At 37.4% G+C, this 24,265-nt stretch overlaps 1 protein-coding gene across 3 annotated transcripts in view; it reads left to right on the forward strand.

Moving 5' to 3' along the window:
• The window catches only part of LOC109068812 (E3 ubiquitin-protein ligase TRIM21-like), a 170,901-nt gene extending 150,027 nt beyond the window's left edge, over nt 1-20,874 (forward strand). Inside the window, exons 1-8 of one of the 3 annotated variants that reach the window (XM_042728802.1) lie at nt 13,278-13,409; nt 13,908-13,930; nt 16,889-17,485; nt 17,907-18,002; nt 18,501-18,734; nt 18,822-18,963; nt 20,163-20,189; nt 20,301-20,874. In XM_042728802.1, coding sequence (XP_042584736.1) covers nt 13,919-13,930; nt 16,889-17,485; nt 17,907-18,002; nt 18,501-18,734; nt 18,822-18,963; nt 20,163-20,189; nt 20,301-20,857 — 1,665 coding nt within the window. In that variant the 5' untranslated portion in view covers nt 13,278-13,409; nt 13,908-13,918 and the 3' untranslated portion in view covers nt 20,858-20,874. Of the gene's footprint in view, nt 1-13,275; nt 13,410-13,907; nt 13,931-16,888; nt 17,486-17,906; nt 18,003-18,500; nt 18,735-18,821; nt 18,964-20,162; nt 20,190-20,300 lie in introns of those variants that run through there. The other 2 variants (XM_042728804.1, XM_042728803.1) reach the window with 2 other exon arrangements.
• The last annotated feature ends 3,391 nt before the right edge of the window (nt 20,875-24,265 follow it).

Consider the following 24,265-nt stretch of genomic DNA (forward strand, 5'->3'; position numbering starts at 1 on the left):
ACCCAGCTAGAACAAGAAATACCCCGAACCAGAGGAGCCACAATCTTCTCTACACTTGATGTGGCCTGTGGATTCTGGACCATTCTGGTGCACCCGGAAAACCAACACAAGCTGGCATTCACATTTGGCAACCGAGGAATCTGCGGGGTTGCAAACCCTGGTTCAGCGACACACACTGCCCTGCCGAATCCAAGCCTCCGTACACAAGTCCACAGAGACGCAAGCATTAGGTATTGTAGTGACGATGGCTCGTCAACACTCCCTTGCACCCGTACACAACTACTCTCACTTCACGACCAGCATGACACAACCAGCCGTGTCAAACGTGCCCAACCCCCGAATAGGGGATTCAAAAGTACCGAAAGGTGCCACGCCCTACCTTCAGACGACCCTGGCCTTATAGTCATTTTCCGAGTGAAGAGTAGCCAGACAGCACTGGAACTTCCCATCCTTCAAGAATTACAACTTCATCTTTAGATCCAGAACTGGAACTCGGGATGAGGAAGGGGGTCCTGAAACAATTGAACTTGTCCCGTCGAAACCAGCCCTCCAAGCACTGTCTCGGACGGCAACGTTCTGAAACCCGTCATCTGCGGGTCCAGAGGCCTGGACAGCTGCCGACATTGCACTTGGATCTCTACAGGTCTCAGACAGAAAAAAAAAAAAATCCCCGGAAGGGGGGGGGGTGGCCAAGTCCAAGACCACACCGAACATCATTCAAGCTGAAGCCTTCAGCTCCAGGTCCACTGCTACACGACCAGTTATGATTCACCTGCCATCTGCCCATCGTGATGATTGCTGTCGATGATGTCCACAATGGGCCTTCATCAGACAGGAAAGGGGGACTGTAGCGTATGAGAAGTATCATTCATTCATTGGTTCTGAATGAAATGAATCATGGCAGGTGAATCTAAACAATGCACAGTCCGTGGCTTAAAACCCAACGGTTTTAGCCCCGAAACTCATGCCAGTAAAATCAAAACCTCTCCTGCAAGCTGAATGGCCGGCCTGGGTGCCAGCATGGCTGGGTTTAAATTCCTGACCAGATCGTAAACCTTTATTCCCCCAACTGGGGAGAAACAGAAAGAAGCCCAGCTCGCTAGGAATTCTTGTAAGGAAAAAAAGGAAAGTAAATATATTCTAAATGTATTGGACGGTATTTCCTTTTTGTGCTTAGATGTCTTCCATATCAAATTGGAGTATCATACACTTTTATTGTGTTAATCAAACTTTAAATGTGTGTAATATGCATATGAATGTAACTTTATGTTTCTCCTACCTTACCTGTCATTTTTGGTATCTTTACTAAAGTTTTATTCTTATATTCGCCTTTCCCTACACGAGGGAGACGAACTCTGAATTATTTTCTTTGGTAACTCCACGTTCGTTGAACCATTTGAAACTACGCCCGAGTCTGCTCGCCCCGGAAGACACGAGAGAACACGCCCAGCTCTAAAAGAAACGACGCTCGCCCGTCTTAGCAGCCACAAAGATACCCACATGCAAAGTGAAGTATTATTTTCTATAGAGATTTAAACGCTTGCTTAAGGTTGTCTATTCCTGTTCAAGTGATCTGATTCCTTGTTGTCTTTCAAAAAAGGTTACTGTATGTGATTTTTGCCATACTGCGCGATCATTCTGCATGATTTGCCTATCTCTCTCTCACCTTCTCTCGCTCACCCCTTTCACTCACTCACTCTCTCTCTCTCCCTCTCTCTCTCTCTTTTTGTTATTCGTTTTTGTATTGTATTTGTTTTTTTTACTGTTTGTATTGTTATACGCATATTTACTCTGTGTGAATCGTAGTTTGATGTATTATTAGTTCAATTATTTAAAAGCCAATATATTCATGATTGTTCTGTCTAAAATGCTCACATTAAGAAGTCAATGAAATGTTTGATCTTAGCTACAAAGCTTATTTGTTACTTTTTCAGTAACCTAAATTTTATAAGGACGGGAGGAGAATGGTTCATGGCCAGAAACTATTTTTTTTCCTGGAATTATAATAAGTGATAACTTTATTGAAGTTGATAAGTTAATCTTACGGCCGTTTGCTGGACAAAACCCCCCCACTGTTTGATTTGCATTAATTCCCCCAGTAAAAGATATCACGTTAATTGATTATGAAGAATGGAAATATTGACATATTAATGAGTAAAATTACAGTGCTTGTAATGAGTTATTGATATATACAATTGACCTATTTTTCATCTTCAATAAATTTTAATGTAACTGTTACGCGAGATATATATATTAATCATATTCCTGATTAATTATTAAAATTCCCTATATATATCATTTGAGCTAAACGTTAACGTACTACCCAGTGCGGCTACAAGAAATAAATGCTAACCTTCCACCAAGAGTGGACAAACCTTGGTTACGATCACATCAGAAACAGGATATTTCTAAAAGCACCGGTGAGCAAATCTTTGATTTTTTTATGGGAAGTTGGCTATTATTTTAGGGTTAAAACCCGGTGTGTCTCTAGGATCTGTAAAACAACCATTTACGAAGATCATTTTGAAGGTGCACCTGTCGTGACATATGCACCGCATCAAGCTGACATAAGAGTCGCGTTTTATAGCATGTATATATACAGTGATATGATGGAATATCAATCAGTAGGTGATTCGTATGTACCGCTACAGAGAACTGTACATATAGACGGATCATCTAATGACAGGGTCAGTGTTAGATTCTACAAGCCGCATTATGTACCTGTAAATAAATCTAATATTACAGATATTTGCATTGAGGTTAAAGACGATCAGAACAAACACAAGTACGTTTCACTTATGGTAAAGTTGTGGCTAAATTTCACTTCAGACCTGTTGAAAAAAAGTTTTAGTTTTAACAAAACTATTGCGCCAACTATGGTACCCCGCTAAACGTCGCAGTAGTAGAACAAGAGCACAGTCGCAAAAACGCAAACGTGCAAAGAAATCCGTCCGTGCCAAAAGACCTCTGAACACTATTTTCTAAATATGGCTCTATTTCACAACATGTCGGAGGAATGTATTAAATCAGAGTTAAATTTATTTACAATTCCCATGACCCAGACATCGCATTGAAAAAAAATCCTTATGTTGAAATACCACCTCTATCTGCAATAACTGAATTATCACCATTAGAATTTTTATTGCGGGCACAGGGGAAGATTATCTTGATCTGCATAACTCTCTGTTATACACCAGACTCAAAATAACCAGACTCGACGGTTCTAATATACCAGATGGATCGCCTGTCGGTTTATAATAAAACTATCCAGGAGTGTGTATATTCTCACAGGTGGATGTTTCTCTAGGCGATCGTCTGATAACCCAGAGTTCCCAGTACCTACCCCTACAGGTGTTTGATCGAAGCTCTGATTAATTTTGGAGAAGATACACTCGAAAGTGTCTTTTCAGCAGGTTTGTTCTAACCAAGATACACTGGGTCACATGGATGCTACTGACCCCGCAGAGAGAAAATACGGGGTTAATGAAGAGAGCTGCATTTACCAATGCTAGTAATGTGATAGAATTACTAGCCCCCATTCATAGCGATATTTTCTTTCAAGAAAAAATAATGTTGAATGGTGTAGATATAAAAATAAGAATGACAAGAGCTAAAGATGAGTTCTGTCTAATGCGAGATGATGCTGTTGGTTATAAACTCAATATTGTATCAGCATCTCTTTTTGTGAAAAAAGTTTCTGTTTCACCTGGCTTCCGGTTCGGACACGCGCAGGCACTTCTATCAACCACTGCTAAATACCCCATAGACCGTGTGTGTCTGAATAATTTTTCTATCCCCGCTGGATCTCGTGTGTCTAATCAAGAAAGTCTTTTTCTCGGGACACTACCAAAATCAATCATTTTAGCAATGACAGAAAATTCTGGCTTTTCAGGGGCATATGATAAAAATCCCTTTGGTTTTAAACATTTAAAGCTGGAGTTTTGGGCTTTATATCAAGACAGACTCCAAATTCTGTCCAAACCGTTCAGCCGGAATATGAGAGACTTCCAAAGACTGTACAAGCCTTTTTTAAAAACAATTCTGTCTGTGTGCAATACTCTAACAAACAGGTTTACAGACTTCACATCAGATACTTGCGGACAACATTGTGTGTTTTTTCTCTATCACATGTCAAAGGGTTATGATTATGAAAATGTTGTTAAACTGTACCATGATGACCTGATTAAAAATGATAACATGGTTGCTCGATTTGTAAAGAGACTGAAACCTTCTCTCTGATACATTTAATTGTATTCAGTGCGTACAAAATTGTAAAAGGTGTCTGTAGTACACCTAGAACTGTCCTATTATTTCATGTTTAATAAATAAAAGACTATGTAATCATAAATGTATTAATAATATGGATGTACTGTATAAATAAAGACAACGTATAGCCAGACATCTTTTTCCGTCTTTTTATTAACATCATGAGCTTAACACATAACATAACACAAATATTTCAAACATATTTACAAAAAACAATATTAAAAAGATAACCAGGCACTAGTATCAAGAGACGGTGAATTAAACATCTGTACGACTGTGGTACTAGGTTGTGTCGTAATCTTTGACACATGCTTTTTACATCCCCATTTTTTCAACGGTGTAGGGGCGATTTCCTTTTAAGGGTCTCAACCGTGCATTTAACCTGCGGGTTGGTGATAGTGGAAAATGGTATATTTAAAGAGGCAAAAGCATCCAGAAATTCGCTCCAGCCATGCGGTCTGTATTCATCAGTTATACTTTTAACCAAATCCAACATGTGTGACCCGGTGATTACATTCCCTTTAAATACAAACTCACCAGAAGTTGTTTATGAAGACACTTGTTTAGCATTAGACATTTTATTCAAAATGAGTTTGAAGTTTTTTAAACTCCTTTGTGGCACGTTATTTAAGATTTTGTAGACAATTTGATCCTCGCCATCATCAGGCGGCGGGGCAGGCACGCTGGCTGGTGCAGTAGCAGGTGCACTAACAGGTGCATTGGCAGGTGCATTGGTATGAATAGTATCCGGTTTCGGTAGTGTAAGAGTTAAAGTACTACTCTACAAATCACCTTGTTTTACTATAGTTAAAAACCTCTGCAAGATGTTGGAATAAAGTTTAGCCTTCCCGTGTGAATCTAAATCTGTCCTTTGCAATACTTTTCTTATAGCTGTATCTAAATCATTCTCCACAGTTTGATGAACTGTCTCACGAACACCACCCGTTCTTAATTTATTCATCTGATTCTGAGGAATTAGGTAAAGCTTTTCAGCATATTCCATTTCTAATGTTGTCTGGAGGTTATTAAACTACTGATAAATAGTATTGCCACACTTAACAGAGGTACAAGAAAACCACCTTGTTGATTAATCAGCCGCTTTTTTTTCTTTTGATGTTAATATTTTTACTAGCAGTGTATTTGATCTCTTCTTTTTTCTTTTTTAACCTCCGGAGCTGGTTGGCGTTTAGAGGTATGTTATCGTGGAGTACATTAAGAGCTATCTCACATAGGGATAGAATCAGCTGATCTGACGCGGACTGTAAAATAATGCAACGTTGCTTCGGTGAAGCCTTATATAACAGTTTTAAAAGAGGTAAGTTTTTACAGAGCCTATCATTCATTTTCAGCAACAGTTTTCACCGTAGGCATTTCTGCACGTACACCACCTGTTGGTCTGAAAACAACTCTGATCTGAGACAAAAATGCTCAGGTGTTTTAGCTTTAAAGTCGATCAAAAGGAAGCCAAAAGGCTGACTGGTCGCATCCTTATAACATTCCATAAATAATTTTGTATTTCCAGGATAAATCTGAGGTCCTAAAGTCATTATTTGCATCGAGTCTCTTGGACTCTTGTACAAAACAAGGTAGTGAGTATTGAGCGTGATAGTCCTGCTGGTTTTACCGTGAAAAAACAGATTCTGGGTTATCAATATGATGGAAAATGATTTATGATGAACATATTGCGTGAAAGCTTGTGAGAGTTCATTGTTTGAAAATGCAAGATCCATAAGATCATCACAGATATAGAAACTATTGACATTAGGAGGTAATAAAGCTTCATCCGTTAAAGAGTTTGGACTACACTTATGCTACTGTGTCTGACACGAATGAGAAGTGTTTAATGATGTGGCCGTTTCCAAAGATATGACGGGCGAAATCTTCAGGATCTGTTAAAAGCTCCACTGTAGGTAGATTGCACCTAAGCCCAAATCTCCCCCAAGGCGAATTCAATAAATATTTATTTATAGATCTGCATGCGGGGTTGAGTGCGATTTTGTCAATGTCGAGCTGAACTCCTTCCTTCTCAAAATATCCTTTGACGTAAGACTGCTTGTCAGCGTTGTCACTACGTGCGATGGAAAACCTGAAGCCTCCTGTTTGAATTTAAGAAACGTCTTAACATACCTGCTGAAAATAAAAGTGTCAGAGGTCTGTGGAAAATGCCAGACTTCCTTAATTCTGACTACCGAATAAACCTTTATCAATAGCTCTGGAGAGTTCAACAGACATCCAAAATCCTGAAATGACTCTTTCTACATCACCGTGCTGACACGGACCCTGAAACTGTACCTCAGCACAGGTGCGAAACAGCGCAAATAATAATTTCCCTTGAGTAGACTTGATGGGCAACACCGGATGGAGTAGTTTATGAGGGGGGAGTACGCTGCATTTAATAAGTCCGAAATACGATTCGACCGGTTCAAAGTCTTTTAAAATGATCTCGGGATGGCAGATAGGGTAAGTTTTACACGACTGTAGGTATAGATAGAGAGATGTGAAATCCAAATATGACCCGCGTTCACCCACGTCGGTCTCGTGGTACAACCGGAGGGCATTCGTTCTCCCCCCGTAAAGCGATTCCCTGGGGTTAAACCTCGCTGGCGCATTATAATTACTCATAAAATCAATGACATCAGGATCATTTTGTTTAGCTTCCGCTCACTGACATTCCCAAATCTCGTGTACTTTGAGATTATATGTATTACACAAAACATTCATCTTATTGTCAGATTGTCTTCTGAGCACACCAAACAGTATTTTTGATACCGGATTCAATTCATTAGGATTAAAAACGGCAACAATGTCCGTGCCAGAAACACCCTAAAATCTCCAAAGCTATTCTATCGCCGTTATCAGCCTCATAATAACTGTCCATATGATACGGCCCAAATTTGGCTTCACCATGATTTAACGCATGATAAACATCGACATTTCTGCTTGCTTTAATCTATTCCAACCATTGGATGTAGCCATTTTTGTGCGTTAGGGCAATTGTGTCTTTGGTTAAAAAAAAGCATTTGGAACACTTTCATAGCACAAACTGGCTAACGTTATACAGTCAAAAAGTGTCTACGTTTGTACACTCTATAAACTCTTTTCTGTATTTCATGCAAGCCTCTCGCAAAACAACATCATTCTTGCAGTACATACCTAATTGCTTTTTGAAGTCAAACACCTCCCCTGCTACGCTCTCGTACCATGAATCGAATTTCACACGTTCAGCGTCAGACACATCATCTGATATCCATAATATTCTTTTGAGGGATACGGCCCATATAATTTGCATTCTGCAAGTGATTAAAATGATGGGGAAAGAAGTCTACAGCCTTGGAGTATGATTTTTGGCGCTAGTCCCTGACTAGTGAAATACTCGAGCAATATAAAAAGATTCGAAACCCCGAAGAATTGTGTGCGATAAATGTGAAACCATCAAATTTTGGTCGTCTGAAATGCTTGACCATCTGATCTACACAGTCTACATCTTCTGCTGTAAATTCCTCCCCAGCTTGCCCGATTGCACAAATATAATTTGTTGTATGAAGGACATTTTCATACATTGTTTCAAAGTCAAAATAAATATAGTCTTGGCTATGTTCACTAGGCTTTAAAGGTTGAATATAGCAACAGTGCTGACCTTCATCCATCAGAACTTCAGTGGAATGCACACATCTCGATGGTGCACATTTGTGTGATAATAGTTTATCACCAGACCATTTTGCTCTGTACTGTCTGTAACATTTGTCACAGTATTTTATGAGATCGCACTGAGACCTCAAACCGTCATTTTGTGCTTGTTTAAGCATTTCATAACAGAAATCAGATCTACAATATCTCAAACAATCGTCACATTGCAACGGTTTCTTAGGATGTGTGTAGCACTGGTTGTTAGTGCACACATTGCATGTAAATTTGCAATAATGTACACTACGATCATTAAACCCATGATAGCAGTATTCACAAACATACGAGTAACCTAAAAACGCTTTCAGATTTTTTATCAAGTGATAATGATCTTCATGTAGGTTTAAATGCAACGTCTTGTGATGTACCTCATCTGTATTTTTATACACTTCCAATTTACCTGAACCCGATCTGTGAAAGATAACTATTTTCAGGTCTGGATGGGCTTCAAATTTAGAAACATCATGCAACACAATTTTATCTTGGGGATCGTAACACAGAGCAGTATGTATATTTCTGGCTATTCTCATCAATTCATTGTCGGGACTTTGAGGATTTAAAAAGTGAGCTATGCACGCACTAAAACACATACTGTCTGCGAAATTTTTCGTGCTAAACAAATGCATTCTTTTGTCTGAATTACTGCAGCAATGTGGCGTGGCATGGAGTCGATCAGTCTGTGGCACTGCTCGGGTGTTATGAGAGCCCAGGTTGCTCTGATAGTGGCCTTCAGCTCTTCTGCATTCTTGGGTCTGGCATATCACATCTTCCTCTTCACAACACCCCATAGATTTTCTATGGGGTTAAGGTCAGGCGAGTTTGCTGGCCAATTAAGAACGGGGATACCATGGTCCTTAAACCAGGTACTGGTAGCTTTGGCACTGTGTGCAGGTGCCAAGTCCTGTTGGAAAATTAAATCTGCATCTCCATAAAGTTGGTCAGCAGCAGGAAGCATGAAGTGTTTTAAAACTTCCTGGTATACGGCTGCGTTGACCTTGGACCTCAGAAAACACAGTGGACCAACACCAGCAGATGACATGGCACCCCAAACCATCACTGACTGTGAAAACGTGCAACGTGGATTGTGTGCCTCTCCCCTCTTCCTCCAGACTCTGGGACCCTGATTTCCAAAGGAAATGCAAAATTTACTTTCATCAGAGAACATAACTTTGGACCACTCAGCAGCAGTCCAGTCCTTTTTGAAGCGAGACGCTTCTGATGCTGTCTGAAATGCGACAGCTGAAACCCATGTCTTGCATACTTCTGTGCGTAGTGGTTCTTGAAAGCATTGACTACAGCTGCAGTTCACTCTTTGTGAATCTCCCCCACATTTTTGAATGGGTTTTGTTTCACAATCCTCTCCAGGGTGCGGTTATCCCTATTGCTTGTACACTTTTTCTATCACATCTTTTCCTTCCCTTCGCCTCTCTATTAATGTGCTTGGACACAGAGCTCTGTGAACAGCCAGCCTCTTTTGCAATGACCTTTTGTGTCTTGCCCTCCTTGTGCAAGGTGTCAATGGTCTTCTTTTGGACAACTGTCAAGTCAGCAGTCTTCCCCATGATTGTGAAGCCTACAGAACTAGACTGAGAGACCATTTAAAGGCCTTTGCAGGTGTTTTGAGTTAATTAGCTGATTAGAGTGTGGCACCAGGTGTCTTCAATATTGAACCTTTTCACAATATTCTAATTTTCTGAGATACTGAATTACTGAATTACAATACATGTATTAAAAAAAATAAAAAAAAATAAAAAAAAAGGCTATTCTTTGATTCAAGATTTGGGGGCACAATTTCAGGGCAGTTTTGAGTTATTTTTTCCATTTGATCATCACATTTATTACTACCAGATGGAGACAGAGGCTAACCTAACAGAGGTGATTTCAGGCTTATTCAAGGACAATTTTTATTTATTATATTATTTATTTATTAATTTCTTGCGCTCTGTGTATCTGAATCTTTGCTGATTGTCCCACATAATTTGATGTGTGAGTTTGTGTGTATATACTGTAGAATAGATCTACTTAGAAACACAACCGTTTTTGTGTACTTCCTGTAGATTATTAGTTTTAGTTCCTGTAGATTAAATCCTGTAGATTTAGTTCCTGTAGATTATCAGGAAGTACACAAAAACGTTTTGTATATATATATATATATATATATATATATATATATAATATATATATATATATATATATATATATATATATATATATATACTTTGATATCAATGTTAGTGTAATTTGATATTAAGTTGTAAGACAGACTCATTATATTTATTGAGAGGTTTTGTTTATAAGGAGGTGAAGACCTTTCTAATATAATTATAATCTGTTGATAATCTCTCTCACGGCTTCAACAGTAGATGAAGGGCTACTGTAATTACTGTAACATGAATGTTTGTGGTCAATTGAAACAGACGTATACTTAAAACTACTGAGTCTACACCTGCGGTGGCCTGTTGCATGAAGCCAGGTTCCACACTACCTGAATAAGTTCAGTCTGGTTTGCTCAAGCGCAGGATATCACAAATCAAACCTGAACTAATCAGCTGTGAGGAAAGTGACATATCTGTCTGCTATTTATTTATTATAGATATTTGAAACATATTTTTTATTTATATAATATTCTTAATGCATTACACATAAGCAATTATATTTTGACAATTAATATTAAACTTTTAATTTAAATTTATATATGTACATGAATAAAACTATATAAATAAAGCTTTCATAATTCACTTGTATTCTATCTATCTATCTATCTATCTATCTATCTATCTATCTGTCTATCTATCTATCTATCTATCTATCTGTCTATCTATCTGTCTTTCTGTCTGTCTGTCTATCTATCTTTCTGTCTATCTATCTATCTATCTGTCTATCTATCTATCTATCTATCTGTCTGTCTATCTATCTATCTATCTATCTATCTATCTATCTATCTATCTGTCTGTCTATCTATCTATTCTGTCTGTCTGTCTGTCTGTCTATCTATCTATCTGTCTGTTTGTCTGTCTGTCTGTCTGTCTGTTTTTTTGTTTGTTTGTCTATCTGTCTGTCTGTCTCTGTCTGTCTGGTCTATCTATCTATCTATCTATCTATCTATCTGTCTGTCTGTCTGTCTATCTATCTGTCTGTCTATCTATCTGTCTGTCTGTCTATCTATCGATCTGTCTATCTGTCTGTCTATCTGTCTGTCTATCTATCTATCTGTTGATCTATCTATCGTTCTATCTATCTGTCTGTCTATCTATCTATCTATCTATCTATCTATCTATCTATCTGTCTGTCTGTCTGTCTGTCTGTCTGTCTTATCTGTCTGTTATCTATCTATCTGTCTATCTGTCTGTTTTTCTGTCTCTCTGTCTGTCTATATATATTTTTTTTTTTTTCTATCTATCTGTCTTTTTTTTTTTCTTTTTTATATGTCTGTCTATTCTATCTGTATCTATCTATCTGTCTATCTGTCTGTCTGTCTGTCTGTCTGTATGTATGTCTGTCTGTCTGTCTGTCTGTCTGTCTGTCTATCTATCTATCTATCTATCTATCTGTCTTTATATCTATCTGTCTGTCTGTCTATCTATCTATCTATCTATCTATCTGTCTGTCTGTCTGTCTGTCTGTCTGTCTATCTATCTATCTATCTATCTATCTGTCTGTCTGTCTGTCTGTCTATGTCTGTCTGTCGGTGGGCTGTCTGTCTGTCTGTCTGTCTGTCTGTCTATCTATCTATCTGTCTTGTCTATCTGTCTGTCTGCTATCTATCTATCTATCTATCTATCTATCTGTCTGTCTGTCTGTCTGTCTGTCTGTCTGTCTGTCTATCTATTATCTGTCTGTCTGTCTGTCTGTCTGTCTGTCTGTCTGTCTGTCTGTCTCTGTCTGTCTATCTATCTATCTATCTATCTATCGGTCTGTCTGTCTGTCTGTCTGTCTGTCTGTCTGTCTGTCTAATCTGACTATCTATCTGTCTGTCTGTCTATCTATCTATCTATCTATCTATGCTATCTGTGTCTGTCTGTCCCGTGTCTGTCTGACTGTCTATCTATCTGTCGATCTCTATCTCTATCTGTCTATCCTATCTGTCTGTCTGTCTGTCTGTCTGTCTATCTATCTATCTATCTATATTACTTAAATACATTTGTTGATTCACTTGCATTTGTTTCTGTTCTCTCCCGCAAGCATTTTGTCTTGTCTTGTAAATGCATTTAATTAAAAGAACGATCAAGGCAGCTTGATCTAATATCACAAAACTGCTTCTTCCCCTTATAATGGGCTCACTCAACACCTTTTCAAAAACGTGATGGATATTATTATACATATGTAGTCCTATCAATTATAACCAGTAGTGTGACTGATGGCATTGTTCTGGCTCATTGCTAAGAACTTCATTTGGACAAATTTAAAGGCGATTTTCTCAGTATTTAGAATGTTTTTTTTTTGTTTGTTTAGTTTTTTTTTTTAAATTTTTATTCAGATTTTCAATTAGTTGTACCTCAGCCAAATATTGTCCGGCTAACAAACCATACATCAAAGGAAAGCATATTTATTCAGCTTTCAGGTGATCTATAAATCTTCTATTTCAAAATAAATAAATAAATACATAAATTACCCTTATGACTGGCTTTGTGGTCCAGGGTCACAAATATATTTTAATCTCATCACTCAATTTTTACATCCTTCATATTAGTTTTATTTCCCCAGATGCTTTCTTTTGATGGTGAAATGCTCGTTTGGTTTCACTTTCACTTCATGCATTTAAATTGTCAAGGCACAATGTTCTGGAAGGATGCTTTGAAACATCATGGATTGTAAACAGGTAACAACATGTCTAGTTTGACACCACAGCTGTAACGCTTGTGTTGTTCCCAACCCAGTGCTGAAGAATTTCCTGACTGCTCTTTTTTTTCCATTTAACCCTCTGGGGTCGACAAACGCCCCTAAAGAATCTTAAATTACTCTGTCAGTTTTGATCATACAGATAAGAGCAATATATAAATCGAACACATAATATTCATAACAAAAAACACAACTTTGTGCTTTTATAAAATAAAGAAAACAGTGAAATTAAAAAGTGAAAGAGGACTTGGAGTGTCAGGTTATAATTTACCAAAAAAAAAAAAAGTAGTGTCTATGAGACAAATGCTTAGTCAACTGACAATCAAATACAGTGGTAGGCAAAAAATGTAAAGAGAGAGAATGTGGTTGATGGATGCTGGTTATGTGCTGCTTTTGATTTACTGAATGTGTGTGTGTCAAAAGCTGTGATGCACACACCCTGAGAAGATGATGCAAATGTACGTGAAACTGGAGTGGTGTAACTTCTGGGAAGGGTTTATTTTTAATCACAATGGAGAGAGATTCTGAAGAAACGAAACTCTACTGTACATAAATAGGAGGAGAGAGAAGAAGAAATTAAAGACTGAAAAGCAGAATCCAGGAGTGATACCTCCGTCAAGGTGAGTCTGATCTCTCCTGATCATTAGTGGTGTTTGCAAAGGCAAGGGTCACTCTTTATATTTGCTCATTCTATTGTTTTTTACTATTGTACTAAAAAGTATCAAACTTCAGGTATTACCTGGGAGTGATTCGTCCAATCGTGCTTTTCTAGTCCATCACACTTGCAAACGGCAAGATAAGATTGTTTGGATAATACGAGGGCAATAAACACACGATTATTACAAAATTGTTAAAGTTTGATTCTTTTCAATTTGATTTAAAGCCAGAAAATTAAGAAAGACTAATTTTTTTTTTGTTATGTTATTTTTTTTATGGGAAGAGAAAAAATCAATTTTATTTCTCAACATGAAAAGGAAATCTTATTCTGACATGATGTGTTTCATTTGATTGTCAAAATGCTGCATTAATTGGACCAGAATTTTAAGAGTTAAGGTTGTTTTATATGCTTCAAATGTCTTTGAGATGCATCTTTATGATTCGTCTTGCTGTTTTTTCAGCCTTTCACGTCATGGGTGCTGCGGTAAGTTGCCATGTACAGAACAAGAAGCTTTTAAGAAGAAACATCTGCATTCCGTTTTTTTTTTTTTTTTTTTTTTTAATTATTATCATTTTTAAACAAGTCCACACAAATAACGTGTACCCTACCCTGCAGACAATAACCCACATAAACCATTTGAAAAACCGGATCTAGAGACCAGAACATCATAGGCTGCATTTACACTGCAGGTCTTGATGCCCAAATCCGATTTTCTGACTATATCCGATTTTTTTGACGACCCGCTTACATCATCTTTTAAAAGTGACCCGTATCCGATTTTTTTTGCATTTACACTATACACTGCTGAAACTACCAAACGTAGACATTCTGACCTGGAAAATGAAGTAAAACAGCACGAAATACAATGGATGCAGATGCAAATAAAATTATACAGTGTTTTGGTTTTCACAATATTTGAAAAGTAAACAAAAAAAAAATCAGCAAAACATTGGTCTCGTACGGCGGGCGGAGAAAAAAAGCGCTTAAAACCGTGCCTTCCCATATCTCGTGACATGTCTTCAAACACGGATTTAATTTCTGTAACAACCCTGCATTTTTGCCTGCACTGTCTCTTCGCCCCAAAGACTTAAAAGACATGAAACCTCTGCATTGCTCCACTGTGTGTATCCTTCATCCTCCATCGCACCTATAATAAGTCATGTGATCTCAGTTGGTGGTGTCCACCTGAGTTGACGTCACTTTTTTTTTAATGACGAACGACTCGCATTTACTGGGGAATATCCGATTTGTCTGCTTACATGGCACACGCAAATGCACGTATCCGATTCATATCTTTATTACCACATATGAATGAGGCCTGAATCCGATCTGAGAAAATCGGAATCCATGCGGTTTTTTCCTGCTTACACGTTCACCGGTCATATCCGATCTGTGCCACATGAGAGGAAAAAATCGGAATTGGGTCACTTGAACCATGCAGTGTAAATGGGGCCATAGACACCAGAGGGTGGATCCTTTTCATTCTGGTTCACAGTTTTGGGGAAAGTTACTTTTAAAAGTAATGCATTACAATGTTGCATTACTCCCTTAAAAATAACTTATTGCATTACTTAGTTACTTTTTATCCAAGGTAATTTTGTTATGTTACTTTTGCATTACTTTTTACTCATCTGGGCTGGGCTTATATATATGTATGTATATAATATATATATATATATATATATATATATATATATATATATATATATATATTAGGGCTGTCAAATGATTAATCACGATTAATCACATCCAAATAAAAGTTTTGTTTACCTAATATATGTGTATACTGTGTATATTTATTATGTATATATATAAAATACACACACATGCATGTATATATTTAAGAAGAATATGTTATGTTTATATATTAAATATATTTATATATAATATAAAATATAACAATATAAATATATAAATGTATATACATGTAAATATTTTCTAAATATATAATTTATGTGTGTGTATTTATATATACATAATAAATATACCCTGTACACATACATATATTATGTAAAAAAAACTTTTATTTTGGATGTGATTAATCGTGATTAATCATTTGACAGCCCTAATATATATATATATACATACATATATATATATATATATTTTTTTTTTTTTTTTTTTTAAAATGTAAAAAGCCCTTTAATTCCCTCAGGCTGAAGGAGATGGGTTAAATAAAATAATAAAAGAAATAGAAATCTTATGTTTATTTAAAGTCATTTTTTGCTTATTAGTATGGTTGAATTGGATCAACAAAGGTCAGCAGCAAAGATTAGTATTAATAATAAAATGGGATTAAATACTTATAGGATATCTGTGCTATTTGAACATATTTAATTATTGCAGGTTTGTGTCATATTCTGCTTATTGCTTTTTTGCTTTTCACTTGTTTTTATTAATTTTGCGGAACGCTGAATCTGTTTTTGTGAAAGTAAGATGAGTAAATGCATGGGGACATTTACTCTAAAACTACAGGAAGCATCATGTTTTACACAGCGCACACAAGTTTTTACTCCCGATTTCTCTCAGCATGGGAACAGCAGAGCTGTCAGTCAATAAATGGGAAAGCAAAGTACACTGGTGTTACTTATTTGAAAAAGTAACTCAGGTATTTTAAATGTGGAGGTATTTCTTGTAAATAAAAAAAAAAAGAGTTACTTTAGTAGTTATTTGAAAAAAAAAGTAATCTGATTACGTAACTCACATTACTTGTAAACCCCAAGATTGCTGGCTTGTTAGCAACCACCCTCAACACACTAGCAATGCCATAACAGCTACAAAGATCACCCTAGGAACTGCTTAGCAACACTCGAGCAGCCACCTAGCGATACGTTAAATTGGTACAAAACTTAATGTCTTTTGCACCATACCCCAAATACAGTATACCTATGAAGTTTTGAGTTAGTGTCACCTAGTGTTTGAATGTAATGCTTTGTGAATGGTTTTGTGATAGTTTTGTGAATTTTGTCCTATAACCAATAAATCTATTTGTCCAATAAATCTCAATTCATTGGATCCTACAGAATCCAGTTGGTATACATTTTTAAAAAGTTGTACATTTTGCTGTCTGCCTTCTTGCATCAGCTAAAAAAAAGAAAAAAAAAAAAAAAAAATGTTATTGTTTAAAGAGTGTTTGTAAGATGTTGAAAGAATTCAGACAGTAATAGTCAGATCATGCTAGAAAAAAGATATCAAAATATTTTTGATAACTCCAACTGTTTTAATGTAACCCATAGTCAAATTTGCTATAGTGGAGCTGCACAGTGTTTTATGCAATATCTTGGTAACACTTCGGCCTATTGCACTGAAACTTGATATATAAAATCACGACCATGCTCTGATGCTCTCTGTCATGCTTGATTAGCTCCTCACTTTGCCTCTTTTGTGCTTGGCCCATAATTGCTGTTTCAGCTGTAGTTATTGTTGTTGATGTTGTTGCAGCTCTTCAGTCCACTCTCAAGTTTACTAGCCGACACAACCACAATGATTACACCCGTGGATATCTTTCGCCACCTTCAGTGCCCCATCTGCAAAAACCTGCTGACAGATCCAGTCTCCACCACCTGTGGACACACCTTCTGCAAGGGCTGTCTGGACAAGCACATCAGCAGGTCTGAGCCGCAGTGCCCTCTCTGCCAGGAGCCCGTGACCACCAAACCCTCCGTCAACAAAGCCATCGAAGCCCTGCTGCAAGAGTTTCACCAGACTCACTTACCCAACCTAGACCTCTTCTGTGGAGAAAGAGACACGATTCCATGTGACGTCTGTGATGAACATCTCACGTTTAAAGCCGTGAAGTCCTGCCTGATCTGTTCGCTCTCCTTCTGCGATGAGCACCTGAAGCCTCACCAGTCTATGGCGAGATTCAAGGGCCATAAGCTGGTGAGTCCTGTAAAGAAGCTGGATCAGAGAGCATGCAATACACACGGCAGACCACTGGAGCTCTACTGCAGATGTGATGAGCGCTGCATCTGTACCTTGTGTGTGAAGACGGGTGGAGACGTGATACCTGTGGAGATCGAGAGAGACAGGAGACAGGTGAGAACATACAGCTGTTGTGAAACAACACAGATCAGTCTTCTCACCTGAGCTGGTGTTTGATATGTTTCCCAAAAAGAACAAATAAAAATTCAGTTAAGTGTGAAAAAACATCAGTGCATTTAAATTAGTCATATGCCTTTATCCAAAGCATAAAAAAGAGAAAACAATGTAATTGTACTTTTCTTTTCTTTTTTTTTTTTTGCAAAAAACTATAATGCTATATCCATAATACTTTTATAACACTGATTCAAGGTATAAATTCTTTAACTTTCTGGTTCGTTTTTATTTATTTATTCATTTATTTTGATGCAGTTTCAGTCTGGTTAATTTCTGACACAGATTTTATATGAATTGACTGATTTCGTTTGAATTCAAAGTACTCAGAAAGCTTGGCGTGTGTCTGTGTGTGTTTGAACAGGCTCTGCAGCAAAACACTATTGAAGTGATGGAAAGGATGATCAATCAGAGGGAAGACAAACTTGAGGAGCTTAAGGAATCAGCTGCAAAATACCAGGTACATACAGTACAAAATATGCAAATATGTATTAAAATCAGACAAGCATTTTTGTGAAAATGCATCAATATGAAGCAATAACAAAAATCTAGTTTTCCACAATAAACAAGGAAAAGACAATGAGCTGATTTACAATGCAAACCCTGCCACATTCAGCAAACAACATTAGATAAAGACAAGAGCCAAACACAGCATGACACATGACACATTTATGTAATCATAGTATATATATATATTAATATGTATGTATATTAATATGTATGTACATATAAATTAATTATACATTAAATAATGATTATGATTATATTTTTCATATCATATTTTATTTTATTTTGGCTTGATCTCATTTTCAAAGATAATTTTTGCTTCAGATTTAGGTTTAATAACAACACTAACCCAGACTCAAAGAAATTATGTAAAGCAAGCCAATCCGATAAGAGTTTTCCAGACCAAGAATATGCATGTCATTTTTGTCCAACATGTGTCCACTGCTCACAGGCTCTGCTAGAGAAGGAGCAGCAGGAGATACAGGAGGTGTTTGCTGCACTGATGGAGGCACTGAGGAAAACAGAGCAGGTGCTGCTCGCTCCTCTGGAGGATGGGAGGAAGTGTTTGGAGAAAGAGATGGACGAAAAGACGCAACAAATACAAAAAGACATTCTCAAGAACAAGGAGGCCATCGAGTCTTTGAATCGCACCAAGAATGAGGAAGACGACGTCCTCTTCATTCAGGTTAGTCAAACTTGACTAACAATTTAAGAAGTAAAACTTATAGTATATTTACTGTAAATGTTTAATGTGTGTTTTGTCCTTTCTTAGTCCTATCCGTCCGTGCCAGCTGAGTTCTCAGATGACTGGACACTTTCCATTGACACCGAGTTAAACTTCGGCACAATGAGAAACACAAAGGCAGAGTTAATAGATGAGATTGAGACGCATCTGAAGAAACTCTGCGCTGCTGGTGAGAGATTATATCTGAGAGTTGGGATGCAATTGCTCATAAATTGCATTTGGATAGGCTTATTTGAACTCGTACTACACTCACTGTAAAAAAAATAAAAATAAAAACCTCTCCAACTCTTCAATTTCTAGTGACTGGTTACATCTAAATTTTTCAAGTGGCCTAATTACAGTTATAAAATTAAATTCACACTAATTCAATTTGGCCAACTGAAACATTTAGATGTGATCACTAATTCACACAAATTCAGTTTGGCCAATTGAAAAATTTAGATGTGATTAGTCAATATAAAAATTTCAGTTGGACAGGTCTAATGTTTTTTTTTTTTTTTTTCCTACAGTGCTGTTTGTTTGCCCTTATGTAAAAGAAGTACTGTAGGCTACACTTCAGCATACTTTAGAGAGAGTTATATGTATATTTTATATATATATATATATATATATATATATATATATATATATATATATATATATATATATATATATATATATATATTAAAAGAACGTAATGTTTTCAGACACTTTACTGCATGTTAAATGCAATTAAATTAAAATGCATTGCAGTTTAAATTTATAATGTAATTTATAACTTATAGTGTTTTTGACCCACTTAAGTAGGACTTAAGTACATCTTCATATGTATTTTCATAATTACACACTGTCTTTGAAATAAGTACTGCTGAATGTACTGAAGCATTTATGATACACTAAAATATACTTTAATGCAATTTCTTTTGAAACATCAAAATGCATTTTAAAGTACTTTAAAGTACTGGTCACTTTTTAAAAGTACTTGAGTGTTAAGAAACGGTCATGAAAGTGTCTCTTTTTAAGTCACTTAAGTTACCTTTTATTCTATTAATATTATATTATCTGCAAGTACAGTTTTAAAATATACTTTTGTGGTTTAAAGTGCACATTCAAAACAATTAAGTGCACTTAATTATGTGGTGCACAGGCATGAATGGCACCTGAGATCCTGTTGTGTTGAAGAGGAGATGTGGATATGATGGTATCTGTTGTATAATTTAATGTAGGCTACTTTACAGTAACATTGAAGAATCACTGTTTACGAATATGGCTATTGCACAGTATCAAGGTGTTTTATGGTTCAGACAGTCTCACACTTGTAAATCTGATGTGTAAATTTGTTCACTATATCTTTTCTTTTTTTCTTCTTTTTTTCTTTCTTTTTTTAAGAAATTAGAAGGATTCGCAGCTTCTCAGGTATGTGTAGGAACAGTTTTTGAGCTAGTGTTTCTCGTTGCATGTTTACAAATCTCGCAATCTTTGCAGAATCTCAGGCATTCAGTAACTAAGAATCTGGTCTTTGTGCAGTAAACGTGACTCTTGACGCTGTAACAGCGCGTCCGCACTTAGAGGTGTCTGAAGACGGTAAAGAGGTGCGTGACACCAGAGCAAGTCACGACATCCCGGGCGGCCCGCAACAGTTCGACCTGGTCGGAGGAGTCCTGGGAAAACCTCACATCACTTCGGGAAGAGCTTTCTGGGTGGTGGAGGTGGGGAATAATGTGGGCTGGGAGCTCGGGGTGATGAGGGATGGAGTGAAACGGAAGGGCATAGTGTCCTACAAACCCAGCGAGGGTTACTGGGCCATCATGCTCTGTGCTCAAAACATGTACAGAGCTTTAGAAGACCCTCCAGTCCAGCTCCATCTGGACACTCAACCGTGGAAGCTGGGAGTGTTTGTGGACTGTGAGGAGGCTCTGGTCTCCTTCTATGATATGGAGGCTCTGTCACATATTTACTCGTTCACTCACTGCAGCTTTAACGGAGCCATCCGTCCGTACTTCAATCCTCATCCCAACAAAGATGGATCCAACTCAAGCCCATTGGTCATTTGTCCTCTCAATCAAACCGACATCTCTGTGTGAAAGCAAGGCCTGATTTTATAGATATGAGTTTGAAACTATGAGGTGTGAGGATATTAGTATCCAGTGAGATCGACTTCCCTTTTGTTTGTGTCTTTGTTTTCTTCTTTGGTGTGATATTCTCTTGTACTTTTGTGTGGATTAAAAAGCAAACTAATTTTGAGGTAAAGATTATAACTGTGAAACGGCAATAAAACTATTAAACTATTACACAATAAAACTATTATACATGGAAAAACAGGTTGTGTTTATTTGATAAGACAGAAAAAAAATGTCACATTGTGAAATAGTACTACAATTTAAAATCTGTATTCTATTGTAATATACTTTAAAATGCTATAATGCATGACTACTCATCTTTGATGATTTACAATAATTGTAAGTATAAGAGGGAGAGCTTGTCTGTGCACACACTTGTGAACAACTCTCATCTCGTCTTTCACAGTGTTTGTATTTTTGTTCATGTAAATCATGGCCTGAGAGCAGGACAGATGAGTGACTTACACATGTAAATCCACAGGGAAGTGTTTGCTTTATCCAGAGACTGGAGAAGAGTGCTGAGCCTTCTCAGAAAAAATAATGACTTTTATTTCTAACCGCTTGCATTAGTCACTTTCTGAAATGCGGACTTGAGTTTAATGTCTGAATGGGGAGGAAAACATCTGTCAGATTTGATAAAACTCTGATAAAAAAGAAAAAAATGACAGTTGTTCATAAGATGAAAGCATTTGAAATGTCAATATTTGAGTGTTATTAAAGACTTTAAGACAAATGATGAGTCAGCCAGGCCTTGACACTCCTCACAGAGTTATTCTGTGGCAGCCGCAGGAATCGAATGATGGATTCTGGGTAGAACTTGCATCAAGGTCAGGTCAGGTGAGATTTTGCAACATCATGATAAAAATATCACAATCACTTTGTCAGTTCAGCTGAAAGTTCACAGACCATATGTTTTGTTGATCCTGGAGCAACAGTGTTATCTGTATATATATATTTAACAGTGAAAATGTCTTTTGCATTTTCATTTTGTTATGACCCTGCGCTTCCTTTTCTCGCCTGCTGGTGGCGGGATGATTTGGGAGGGTGTGGAGAAATGCACACCCCTGTCGAATAATCTCCTCTAATTGTGGAGAGGATAAAGATGGGACTGATCCTCTCCATTTCACTTTTCCATGGGAACAGCAGTCCTAAGGGGAAGTCATCGGCTTGAACCTTTGTTTTGTTGTAGCCTATCAATATGTCCTCACCATTTGGATTATTATTTAAACCATAGACCAGTGCTTCCCAAACCTGTCCTGGAGCCCCCCCTGCCCTGCACATTTTATATGTCTCCCCAATCAGACACACCCAGTTTAGTTTCTTGCAGTCTCTACTAATGAGCTGATGAGTGGAAACAGGTGTGTTAGATAAGAGAGACATACAAAAAGTGCAGGACAGGGGGGCCTCCAGGACAGGTTTGGGAAGCACTGCCCTAGACATTATGTCGTATTATTTTGTAATGTATCATTTTGACACTTGAATAAAGAATCTTGCAAGTTAATCAATCTGAACAGGTGCTCCTATTTTATGTTATGGTCGAGAACTAGCTGGCCATGACATAAATTGGGTGTCTTGTCCGGGATCCTTTGGTGTAGGAATGTTGGTGAGAAGGCTATGTGATTATTTTTGTGAATAGTTACCTTTATGAATGAGAACACAGGTTAGTTAGAGTGTATCCAGCTGGGTTGTGTATACAATCCTTCCGACGGAACACTGTTTGTTGTTTTGTTTATTATTTTTCCTTCTTTTATTTTTAAGGGTTATCCTGGGTGGAGAATTAACTCTCTGTAGGGGGTACGCTTTCAGACTTTCAGTTTAACTGATCATCACGGAGTTCAGCTTTTAATGCCGCCCCGAGCCCGGTACATCTTTTCTTCTTTTCTTTTTTTTGTAGTTAGGAGCTGGAGTTTCTCAGATTATAAAGGTGAATCCATTCAAAAAAAAAAAAAAAAAAAGTAAATTGCATTTGTGTGTATAGTGCGTTCTTCTCTTCGTGCTTACATTGTGTTTTGACTTGTGGTAAGTCTTCAGAAGTTTTGTGAATGAGTATAGGTTGTGTAATACACTGACGTAGTTCCTCTTCAAAGCAGTGGTTTATGGGAGTTGTATTTCTGGTAAACAGTGTCGCACGTGCGTGAGCTGGTTGTTTTGTTTGTATTCTTGTAGTATACATATATGAATATATATGAATATATATAGGATGTCTTCGGTGCTCGAAGATTTCTTCGCGTGCCCCTCAGAAGCTTTACTTGAGAGTTGTACAAAGGAGCAACTGGTGCAAATCGCAGAATGCTTCAGTATCAATCTTACTACTCAAGTGAAGAGGCTGAAGGAAACAGTGTGTTTTCAAAGGTAAAGCACAGGAAGTTTATTCTGCTGAGTACGATATTGTGAAATCTGCTGTGTTACATGCGTATGAACTCGTGCCTGAGGCATATCGCCAAAAATTTAGGAATTTGAATAAAACTGATGAATGTACTCATGTTGAATTTGCAAGAGAAAAGGAAAATGTATTTGATCGTTGGTGCACTTCAATGAAAGTTACAACAAAAAGAGCAGTTAAGAGAATTGGTGCTCATGGAGGAGTTTAAACATTGTGTTCCTCATGCTGTTGCTATGTATCTCGCTGAACACAAGGTGAATACACTATCTGAAGCTGCTATCATGGCTGATGAATGTGTTAACCCATCGCGGGTCATTCAGTTTAGTCAGCCTTAAAAACGACATGAGTTAGTCTAAGTTTTGCTTTCAAGCTAAGACAAAGTCTCCTGTGATGAGTAGGAACATTAAGGCGACAGTTGCTGAACATTCAAGTAAGCCTGCACTCTCACGAGACATGGGGTGCTTTTATTGTAAAAAGCCTGGCCATAAAATATCTGACTGTCTTATTCTTAAGAAGAAAGAGAGACTGTCAAAACCTATTTCTTTGGTTTCTACTTTCGCCATTCATTGTTGATACTCATGATGAGAAAGATCGCCCTTTACCTAGTTCTGGTGGTAAATCTGTTGATCGGTGTGTAACTTCCTTTGATTATACACCCTTTATCACTGAAGGAACAGTGTCATTGCCTGGTTCAAACAAAACAGTGCCAGTGCGTCTTCTTTGAGATACGGGAGCTGCGCAGTCGTTTCTTCTAGAAGGAATTTTGCCCTTTAACTTCTGAAACTGCTACTGGAACCCATGTACTAGTACGAGGTTTTGAGATGGGGTTTGTTGAAGTGCCTGTTATGTGGGAGTGTTTTAATCTGTGTTTCATTGCAGTTTCCCTGGTCGCTCTCCTGCAATTAACAGGTTAATTGGATCCACCTGAAGGGAGTCACTTTAAATCTAGGACACATGCTCTTGCTCTCTCTCTCTCGTTTTGCAGCCAG

Source organism: Cyprinus carpio, chromosome B7 (genome assembly GCF_018340385.1).
Source record: "Cyprinus carpio isolate SPL01 chromosome B7, ASM1834038v1, whole genome shotgun sequence".
Taxonomy (NCBI): Eukaryota; Metazoa; Chordata; class Actinopteri; order Cypriniformes; family Cyprinidae; genus Cyprinus; species Cyprinus carpio.